The following is an 11197-nucleotide window of genomic DNA, read 5'->3' as shown; positions in this document are numbered from 1 at the left end:
GTTGTGGATGAAGTACATGTTTCAGCACAGTACTGTAAGGAAAGGACTTTCAGCACAAGACTATAAAAATACAAAGAAACGTAAAAATGACGACTTTCCCAACCCTCATTGCTGTAATGTCCCAGACTGATGACCAAAGCAGATTGTTTTTCAACACATCTGGCATCTCCATGTGGGATTTGCAGCCATTTTTGATCTCATCCCGGGAATAAAGGAAGAGGAAAAAGATGCCGGCTGAGTTTCAGCTCCTTCAAAGCCATAACCTGACCTGTGATCATCACTGACATCGTCACGTGGTGGTCGGAGAAATGCGTTTAGATCGGCCAGTGTGCTTTGATAAAACCATGCCTTGTGTATATTTTATTTAATCTGTAAAGAAAATAAATTATATAATACATAGAATTTTTAAAACAGGAAATTTATCATTCTTAATCTGTGGGTTATGTATCTTATGTTCCAGTTATGAGATTAAAGTTAGAACTTTGTTCTGAATGTTCAGACTCAGCACACTCGCAGCTTATTTGCCTGGTTAATTATGTACAAATGCTTCAGTTATAGAATGAAAAAAAAAACAACTTTTACATATTCATGAAGTCAGATGTGGTTTATTTGCATTATCAAGCGTATTAAATATTTGGAGTTATCACCTGGTGTCATTATTTGAGGTCACACTCAACATCTTTTGGTGAATATGTTTGGGTATCAGTGTGTAAAGGTGTGTGTGAAGCGTCAGTAAATAGTCCCCAGTGACTCTAGGGAAATGTTGAAGAAGAATTTTCCCTCTTGGGTGGTTTTGCTTTCATTTATACAGAAATCGCACAAAAAAGAAGAATTTGTCAGAATTTATTTCTTAAAAATGAAAAACGTCTAAACGGAATGAAATTTGTCTGTGGAACTGATTTAAGATTTCACAAACAAACTAGGAATAAATACTTATGTTATTATTTCTGTTCTTTCTTTATATGATTATTCGTCTAAAAGACACTTATGTTTGTGGGGTTTTTTTGGTTCAGGGTTAAACCTGTGTTGGTAGTTCAATAAGGAGGAAGTTAAGGGAGTTAAATATAACTACTCTCACTTGTCTTTATGGGTTTTTATGTTCATGGTTAAAAAAAAAAACCACATTGTGACACTTGCTCAGAAATTTATCTCACAGTGCAGTTTGAAAAGCATAAAGGAATGAACAGGCTGTGATGCCAAAGCCCAATAAAGAGGTAAGCTCTTCATTCTTATTATCTTTATCATATACTTATACTTCAGTTTATACTTAGATATCATTTCAGGTCCGTCAGAATGTTTAATTTTCAGATGTCATTACATTTAAATCTTCCTTATGCTCCTGTATATTTCTGTAGAGATTGTTAGCTATCATTAATACACAAATTGTTCCTCTTAGATGGCACAAAGGATCGTCATTCTTAAAATAGCTGTACTTCTCATTTTCTGTCCATCTGTGTGCTCGGAAAACAAATGGTACCCCAAAAGTCTGCAGTGTGACGTGTCGAGGATTAGCAATGACACTGAGGTAAAAGTGGACTGTACCAGCAGAAGATTAACGTCGGTTCCTCCAGGAATTCCATCCAACACCACCAACCTGACGCTGACCATTAACCACATTTCTCACATAAACAACACCTCCTTCCTCGGCCTCAGTAACATCACAGAGATTGACATGCGCTGCAACTGCGTACCCATCAAGATCGGTCCGAAGGACCACGTGTGCATGCAAAGTGTGCAGATCGATAACGGAAGCTTCTGGGAGCTTAAGACTCTCAGGTCGCTTTACCTGGACGGTAATCAGCTCTCCAGCATCCCTAAAGGACTCCCACAGAACGTTGTGCTCCTCAGCCTTGAGGTCAACAGCATTTCCACAATTCTGAAGGAAAACCTCACAGAGCTTACCAACATCCAGATTCTGTACCTTGGCCAGAATTGTTATTTCCGAAACCCGTGTAACAGGTCGTATTATATCGAGCCGGACGCTTTTTTGCAGCTTGACAAATTGACTTTGCTGTCGCTTAAATCAAACAATCTGTCTTACGTTCCTCACAAGCTACCATCAAGTCTCAAGGAGCTCTACTTATACAACAATAACATAGAAAAGGTAACAGAGGAGGATTTTAACAACTTGACCGAGTTAGAGATCCTGGATTTGAGTGGAAACTGTCCCCGATGTCACAACGCGCCTTTTCCGTGCGTTCCGTGTCCTAACAACGCTCCTCTTCAGATTCACAATCTCTCCTTCCTCAACTTGAACAAACTTAAAGTTCTTCGTCTTCATAGCAACTCTCTCACCACTGTGAACCCGCTGTGGTTTCAGGGCTGCAAAGAACTTCAGGTGCTGGACCTCTCCAGCAACTTTTTAGCAAAAGACATAACACACACCTCCTTTCCTCATTCACTGCCTTTTCTAGAGGAACTTGATCTCTCTTTTAATTACGAGCTCCAGAGGTATCCTTCATCACTAAACCTGTCTCGGTCTTTCTCCTCATTGAAGTCACTCAGGATCCTGAGAATCAGAGGCTTTGTGTTCCAGGAGCTCAAACAAGAAGATATTCAGCCTCTAACTTTTTTGGGGAATCTCCAAATGATTGACCTCGGGACAAACTTCATCAAGTTAACTAATCTAAGCATCCTCAAAGGCCTGAAAAACTTCCACATCATCAATTTGTCGGACAACAAAATCTCATCACCTTCAGAGGTCGAGCATGCAGCTGCGCTCTCGATGGCACGTGGCTTCCCCAAGCAGGACGACACTTCCCCAATGTCACGAGGCACTCAATACAGAAGTGGTGAAGTGAGAGAGATTCACTATTTTAGATATGATGAATACGCACGAAGCTGCAAAAATAAAGACAAAGAACTTGGAACTTTGAGTCCTTTCAACACACAGTGTAGCTCCTTTGGGAAAACTCTGGATCTCAGCAGAAACAACATTTTCTTTTTACATTCAAGATTCTTGAATCTCTGCGAGCTCCAGTGTCTCAATTTATCAGGAAATGCCATGAGCCAAGCTTTAAATGGTTCAGAATTTGTTCATCTGAAAAATCTGAAATACCTTGACTTCTCCCACAATCGTCTTGATTTGATGTTCTCCTCGGCATTCAAGGAACTGAGCAATTTAGTCGTGCTGGACATCAGTCACAACAACTACTACTTTGAAGCAGAAGGTTTGACTCACATGCTAAATTTTACCAAAAATCTTCACAATATGAACAAGTTAATAATGAACCACAATCAAATATCCACATCCACCAATACGGAGCTGGAGAGTTCTTCTCTGGAATATTTGGAATTTAAAAGCAATCGCCTTGATCTGTTATGGAGAGATGGTGATACACGATATCACAACTATTTTAAAAAACTTGAAAAATTAAAATCCCTTGACATCTCTCACAACAACCTTAACTTCATTCCCAAGCCAATTTTTCAAAGCCTTCCCAAAACACTCAGAGAATTCAACATTACAAACAACAAGTTGAAATCGTTCTACTGGAACGGTCTTAGGTTTCTTCCAAACCTGGAGGTCTTGGACCTTAGTGCAAACCTCTTAACAAGTGTTCCTCCTAAGCTTTCCAACTGTTCCATATCTATTACAACACTGGTTTTGCGTAAGAATCAGATCTTGAGGCTGAGCCCAGAGTTCCTCCAAGATGCATTTAGCCTGAAAAAACTGGACCTGAGTTACAATCAAATCAAATACATTGAGGAGTCGAGCTTCCCCGAAGATGTGATAGACAAGCTGGAGATTTTATTCTTAAACAACAACCGGTTTGTTTGCTCCTGCAATGCCACATGGTTCATCCGGTGGGCCAATCGCACGTCTGTGTACATTCCCCGACTAGCCACGGACGTGACCTGTGCGTCTCCTGGCACACAACGGGGTCAGAGTGTGATTTCTCTGAACCTCCAAGCCTGCCAGCATAACTCTCTCTCCATAATTTTCAGCATCCTGACCACGTCTGTGACCCTGAGTGTCCTCACCCTGTCCATCTCCAGCCATCTCTTTCTCTGGGATGTGTGGTACATCTACCACTTCTGCCTTGCCAAACTCAAGGGATACCGCCGGCTTCTCTCGGAAAGCACGGCCTACGACGCCTTTGTAGTCTACGATAAAACTGACACAGCAGTGAGTGACTGGGTGCTGCAGGAGCTCCGGGCTCAACTGGAAGACTGTGGTGAACCAAGACTCCATCTTTGCTTGGAAGATCGCGACTGGGTTGTGGGTTGTCCCATCATCGAGAACCTTTCTCAAAGCATACAGCTTAGCAAGCGTACCATATTCATCCTGACCACTCACTTTATCCAGAGCGGCTACTTCAAAATGGCTTTCTATTTAGCACACCAGCGGCTCATGGATGAGAAGAATGACGTCATCATACTGATTTTCCTGGAGAGGTTTTCCTCCAGACATTCTAAGTACCTGAGGCTCAGGAAGAGGTTGTACAAAAGATCTGTGCTGGAATGGCCAAGGAATCCTCAAGCGCAGCAGTATTTCTGGTTTTGTCTCAGGAGCGTCATGGCCACTGAGAGCCAGCGGCACTACAACAAGCTCTTCCAGGAAACACTGTAACTCTCACAATGACATTTTTACATTTATGGTCAGGTTTTTTATTAATGATTTCACAATGTATTTCTTTCGCTGTTTTTACCCTGAAGTTATCTTCGACTCTGATGAGGCACTGACTGCTCTACTGTTTTTCTTTCCTTTCTTTTTTAAATCGTTTACAATCTTGTGTATGAGCTTTTACTGTACAGCAAATAACACACATGTTCACATGAGATTCTGATCAACGGCAGAATCCTGTGGAACAAACAGGGTTTAAATTATATACAGCCTTCGTTTTGTCTTTTTGCTTCAACATGTCTATTAATTAGTAGAATGTGTAGAATTCATTTCTATTGTATGCAAATAAATCTCCAGATTATTCAATAAGATGAATAATATTGTGTGCATTAGTGTGTTGTGGTTTATAACGCATTGACATTCAGAAATGATCGCAGCCCAAAACTTTCTATTTCTTTACATTTTGAAATGTGAAACAGTTTTCAGTGTAAATGCTGTTCGTGTATATTGACACTGACTCATCACTGACTAACAAACTAAAATCAAGAAATAGGAAGTGAATCTTCGAAACTTCCTCTATGGATTACAGAGGTGTAAAAATAAATGAGTAGCCCCTAAGGTACAGTTCAGCTGCTGGTAAAGTACAGTACATGTATTGATTTGGCCAAATAGAACAAGTCTGAACAGAACATTTGCCATACGGTGTTGGTTTGTGGGGAAAAGCCCTCAATAAGATCTACTAAGTTTACTCATTGTCAGGTGACAAAAATCTCGGTACCCTTAAATATTATTACACACACAGACGCACACCACAGACGTAAGAGCTGGTTGGCAGTTAGAGCAAAACTTCCTTTTTTCCCACAGAGGCTCTGTACGGATCTCTAAACACGTCTCTTATCTGGCGGACCGCTCTTACAGAAACTGTACATGGACGATCTCTAACATGGTGAGAAAGCAAGATTTATGCATAAGAAAAATCTGCTTTTTGTGCAATATTTATAACAGTGTTATTTTTAACCAGAATGAGATTCACTTTTAGAAACTGTAGTTTATGCAGTAATGTTCATTTGTGTCGAGTCAAAGAACAATTTAAGATCAAGATCCTCAGACACTTAAACACTTAAATGCAAATTTTGTCCACATATATATATATATTTATTTATTTATATAAACATGCCGTAGGTTTACAATATTGGTACTGCTATTTTTTTTTTTATTTTACAGGAGGCTAGCAAACTCTGGCTAATTCTAATATGCTGGGTTATAATCACATTTTGGATCAGTTTGGTTGCATGCAAGCCGGATAAAGAATCCCTGATGACCCGTCGATGTGACATCCATAATAACACGAACGGGACTGTTTTTGACTGCCATCGCCGAAAGTTACGAGTCATGCCCCAGGTTTATTTGAACACCACCAGCCTTGACGCATCTGAGAATGAAATCAGGAACCTAACAGCAGACTCACTGAAAGACTTGCAAAAATTAAAGAATCTCAGCCTGAACTGGATGAACCACAAGCAAAAAGTGTCCGTCAGCAGGGGGGTTTTTACAAATTTGTCAAACCTGGAAATCTTGGCACTTAATGGCATTGGTCTGTCAGCGGTTCCAGCACAGCTTCCGAATTCTCTGAGAGAACTGAGATTGGACGAAAATAACATTTCGTTTCTAAGTCGCCAAAATTTCTCACGATTAAAAAACCTGACCCATCTTTATCTGTCCAAAAATTGCTATTATGGGAGATCCTGTTTGATGCGTTTTGAAATTGTTAATGGAACTTTTTCAGACTTGTACAAGTTAAAACATCTGAGTTTGTCATACAATAACATCACTCATGTTCCCAGATATTTGCCTGCCTCCCTAGTAACACTTGAACTTGCTTCCAACGTGATATCATTCATCGGAGAAGATGATTTCAAAGGTCTCTCAAATCTTAAAACCCTTAAAATCCAGGGGAACTGTCCTCGCTGTCACAATGCTCCATATCCCTGCACTCCATGTCAAAATGGTTCTATTGATATTCATGAACAAGCTTTCAGCAACCTCAAAAAGCTCACTTTATTGCATCTTGCCGGGAATTCCATTTCTCTCATCAAGAAAGCATGGTTCGAGAACCTTTCGCAGCTGCGGGAGCTCTACCTCTCCTACAATTTCCTGACAAGTCAGATCGAGGATGGAGCATTTTTGAGTAACTTAAGGCTTTTGAAAAAACTCGACCTCTCGTATAATTATCATCTTCAAGCTTATCCAGACACTGTGCGCCTATCACCAACCTTCGCCAACTTGCAAAGCCTTCGCATTCTGCATATCCAAGGTCTGGTTTTCAAAAAGATCCAGAATGACTCTCTTGCACCTCTTTACGGTTTGCAGAATCTGTCTGTATTAGATATAGGAGTCAATTTTATCGTAGCTGTGGATTCAAATATATTTAACCAATTTTCTAATTTACAGCTGCTGTATCTGTCAGAAAACCGTCTCTATCCAATCACTAACTCTTCGGTTAGAAATCCAGATAATAACATAATGCCATCACACTTTGTCCAACCCGAGCTGACAGATTCTGAAAAGACACTAGAACCCTATCAGGTTAACAAACAGCTCGTCAAACCAGAGTGTGTCGCTGCTGGTCGTGTGCTGGATCTGAGCAGAAATAATCTTTTTTTCATTTCCCCAAAGCAGTTTGTAGACTATAAAAACATTTCCTGTCTCAACCTGTCTAGAAATGGCTTCTCATCAGCATTAAATGGAACAGAATTCACATCATTGCCTAACCTAAAATATCTAGATCTGTCATTCAACAGGATTGATCTGGCTTACGATTATGCGTTTAAAGAATTACAGGAGTTGGAGGTTCTTGACCTCAGCTTTAACCCACATTATTTTATTGTTCCTGGGGTGACCCATAATTTGAAATTCCTACAGAATTTGCCTAAACTGAGAGTATTAAATATGAGTTCCAACAGCATTTTTACTCTAACAAGTAAGTACATGCGCAGCAACTCACTTGTCGAGCTCCAGTTTCAGGACAATGACCTTGCGAGGATTTGGAGAGACAAAAAGTATGTGCAGCTTTTCTGGAATTTAACAAATCTGACCTACCTTGATATATCGCAAAACCACATCCAGAATATCCCTACAGAAGTTTATAAATACTTGCCTCTCACACTAAAAAGATTCAGATTAAATGGTAATACCCTGAGGAGCCTGAACTGGACTTTGATGAGGGCCTTTACACAGCTTGAGGAGCTCAGTCTTAGCTATAACCTCTTGACGCATGTCTCTCAAAATATAACCCAGAATATCCCGTCCTTGCGTTACCTCGACCTGAGCAATAACAGAATCTCTCAGCTGGCCACCCCATTGCTCGAAGGTGCTGTCAACCTTAAAATGCTAGATCTGAGTCATAATAAATTAACCACTGTTAATCAGTCCACCTTCCCTTTAAATCCGGCAACTGATTTGAGCACTTTATGGCTCCATAGTAACCCCTATCATTGTACATGTGACATATTGAACTTTGCCTTGTGGATTTCGGGAACCAAAGTGAAAATCCCCGATCTGTACACTTTAGTGACTTGCAGTGCCCCGTTTTCAAACAAGGGCAAACTGCTGGTAGACTTTGACCTCAAGGAATGCCTCGATTGCCAAGTCGCCTTCCTGGCCTACTTCTGCACTACTTTGCTTATTGTGGGTATCACCTTTGTGACAACCTTGATGCACATTTTCTACTGGGACTTTTCATATGTGTTCTATTATGTGAAGGCCAAATTCAAAGGGTACCAGCAATTGAGCTCTGGAGATAATGTCTATGATGCCTTTGTCACCTACGACACCAAAGACCCACAGGTCTCAGAGTGGGTCTTGAACCATCTCCGGGTTCAGCTGGAGGAAGAAGGTGATCGCTTCCTTCCAGTCTGTTTGGAAGAACGTGACTGGCTACCCGGATGCCCCATCTTGGACAGCCTGACCCAGAGCATTCGCCAGAGTCGCAAGACAATCTTCGTCCTCACTCAGTCTTATGTGAACAGTGGCTCGTTCAAGATGGCCATTTACCTGGCGCACCAGCGTCTTCTGGATGAAAACGAGGATGTGATCGTGCTGCTCCTACTTGAGCCCGTGCTGCAGAACTCGCATTTCCTGCGCCTGCGGAGGCGACTTTGCGGCCACAGCGTGCTCGAGTGGCCCCAGACGCCTGCCGCAGAGCCCTGGTTCTGGCAGTGTATGAGAAATGCAATTCGGCTCGAGAACAAGGTCATGTACAACAGCATCTACTCCAGATACTTCACTATCAAAAAAGGACCCAGAGAGAAATAATGTATTCTAATGAACGACTCGACATTTATATTTTATATCATTATTTCACATAAGAACATACAAGTCAACAAACACAATGTTCTTATTATTATTACCATCATTCTGTTGACTAGAGAAGGCAAATATTTTCAAATGAGAAAACATTCCAGTGCAAAGTGCCAACCTTTATTTTCTATTTCGTTTCTATTCTAGTCATATTTGTGTTTATAGATATCTAGAACATGTTCCTGGAGTCACACGGCTTTCTTATATTTTTCAATTAGTGTTCAAGTAGCTATGGTGTTGCTTTTTTGTCATTTTAAAAGTCTCTCAGTAGCATGTTACTTGTCTATGCTACAGTTTTAGAGGAATCATTTTGTTTCCAATTTTGTACAAAAGTAAATGTGGTTTTGAAGCTAAACAGTGGTTGTGTTGTTGTACTGAATGATGTGTAAATGTGCTTTACATCATCAGGGTTCTCTTAACGGAGCATGTGAGTACAAATTTAACAGACCTACAATCCCTGATATATTGCACTACATTATCACAGAAATTACACACAGTAACCTTGGGACAAAGATCCACCCACAGAAATTCTTAAAAGAAAGAAGTGACCAAACCCAGTGTTTCCTGTTTCCCTGTTTAAAATACTGTAGATGGCATGTTTTAAATAAAAAAATAATAAAAATATATATTTTCCATTACACTTTGTTTGTTTGAATCTTTATGGGTTGCTTTGTAAAATAATAATAATAATAATAATAATAATAATAATAATAATAATAATAATAATAATAATAATAATAATAATAATAATTTTTATTATTATTATTATTATTTATTGTAAAACGTTAATATTCATATATTATAATAATATTTAATTCCACATAAAATATTCTTTTTGTTAAATACATGAAATCTATGTATGTAGGCTGATGATGATGATGATGAAGATGATGAAGATGATGAGGATGATGATGATGATGAAGATGATGAGGATGATGATGATGATGATGATGATGATGATGATTTAGTATTCACAGAATGGTCACAAGATGTCACTCCTGCGCCTTCTTAGGGGCGTTGGCTTGCTGTGTTCTTATTGGCTGCATGCAAATCAGCGCGGTGACGTAGACATTCTTATTTGCATAGGGAGTATAAAAGCTCAGGCGGCGTGTTTCCCTTTACAGCGCCTTGATTTTCACTCCTGTCTGTTTTCTCTGCGCCCCACGTGAGTATATTTTATAGTTTTGTCCTATTTTTAGTGCTTTAATGAACATTATTATTAGCTGTAAACACATCTCAGAATGATCTAGTTTTTTTTTTACATTATACCTTCTTTATTGTGCATCATCCTGTAAAAGGCTCTGTTTTTATTTGTTCATTGCTGGGTTTGTCTTCCTGCTTATAGCAGGTTATAGCAAGTTATTACACCTTTATAGCAGGTTATAACAGCGTTATAAAGCGTTATTTATGCCCTGAGTAACGATGTGACTTGGACAGACGTGGTGTCTCTTTGTTCATATCACCATGTGATGCGATGCAGGTTACAGGATAAAACAGTCATTTACATGTATAAATAAATAATAATTCACTAACACAGGGATATTAATGTTAATGATAATGATACAGTACTCGTGTACTGATACCCATAGGGCGGTGCCAGGTGTAAGTGGAAATCACAGTACTGTGGTCTTAAATAAAATAAAACTAATCACAGTACTGTGGTCTTATATAAAATAAAACTAATCACAGTACTGTGGTCTTATATAAAATAAAACTAATCACAGTACTGTGTTCTTATATAAAATATAACTAATGAAATAAAATTCAGGTGAATTTGAAAAATGCAGTCACCTCTTTTATGCATTGTAAAACGTCTTTATAAACAGTACTGAAAAATCAGTAACGAAAAAATAGCTAAACTGTTATTCCCGCCTAATTTGCGGATCTACACAGTGGCTATAAACAAGACGCCGTTAATGTTCCTGTTTTAGAAATCAACCACAAAGATGTCAGACAAACCCAATCTGGAGGAAGTGACCAGCTTTGACAAGACCAAGCTGAAGAAGACGGAGACGCAGGAGAAAAATCCTCTGCCTTCAAAAGAGAGTAAGAATTCTCTTTTAAATCCTATTCATACTTTTATTTATCTGTGGAGTTTAGTGGCAAATAAATAAAACATTATTTACTACACAATGTATAATATATAGATAGAATTGATCTGACATGTAAGAACAAAATATTCCTTTATATCAATAGACTGAAAATTGTTTCTGCTGTTGATTTCTTCAGCAATCGAACAGGAGAAGAAGGCGAGCTCATGAAACTTCTCAC

The 11197-nt window shown here is 39.3% G+C and overlaps 2 protein-coding genes across 2 annotated transcripts in view; both read left to right on the top strand.

Annotated features, from left to right (window-relative positions):
* The first annotated feature begins 1183 nt into the window (after nucleotides 1–1183).
* tlr7 (toll-like receptor 7) lies at nucleotides 1184–4639 on the top strand. Its single transcript, XM_060875633.1, has 2 exons — nucleotides 1184–1214; nucleotides 1397–4639. Exons 1-2 carry the CDS (start codon nucleotides 1194–1196, stop codon nucleotides 4571–4573), a joined length of 3198 nt encoding a protein of 1065 aa, XP_060731616.1. The 5' UTR covers nucleotides 1184–1193; the 3' UTR covers nucleotides 4574–4639.
* Nucleotides 4640–5373: 734 nt separating this feature from the next.
* The window catches only part of LOC132850521 (toll-like receptor 8), a 6276-nt gene continuing 452 nt past the window's right edge, over nucleotides 5374–11197 (top strand). Inside the window, exons 1-5 of the mRNA XM_060877162.1 lie at nucleotides 5374–5513; nucleotides 5792–8878; nucleotides 10065–10091; nucleotides 10858–10972; nucleotides 11156–11197. The exon at nucleotides 11156–11197 is cut by the window's right edge and continues 452 nt beyond it. Coding sequence (XP_060733145.1) covers nucleotides 5511–5513; nucleotides 5792–8878; nucleotides 10065–10091; nucleotides 10858–10972; nucleotides 11156–11187 — 3264 coding nt within the window. The 5' untranslated portion in view covers nucleotides 5374–5510 and the 3' untranslated portion in view covers nucleotides 11188–11197. The remainder of the gene's footprint in view (nucleotides 5514–5791; nucleotides 8879–10064; nucleotides 10092–10857; nucleotides 10973–11155) is intronic.

The sequence above is a fragment of the Tachysurus vachellii genome, chromosome 8 (genome assembly GCF_030014155.1).
Source record: "Tachysurus vachellii isolate PV-2020 chromosome 8, HZAU_Pvac_v1, whole genome shotgun sequence".
Lineage (NCBI taxonomy): Eukaryota > Metazoa > Chordata > Actinopteri > Siluriformes > Bagridae > Tachysurus > Tachysurus vachellii.
The sequence above is the reverse complement of the archived record's forward strand: the minus strand, read 5'-3'. Positions and strand labels throughout refer to the sequence as shown.

Excerpts from the sequence above, each read along its gene's own strand:
- tlr7 (XM_060875633.1), top strand. The coding sequence starts at position 1,194 with ATGCCAAAGCCCAATAAAGAG. Across the intron at positions 1,215-1,396 it reads TGCCAAAGCCCAATAAAGAG|ATGGCACAAAGGATCGTCAT; the intron begins GTAAGCTCTTCA and ends TGTTCCTCTTAG.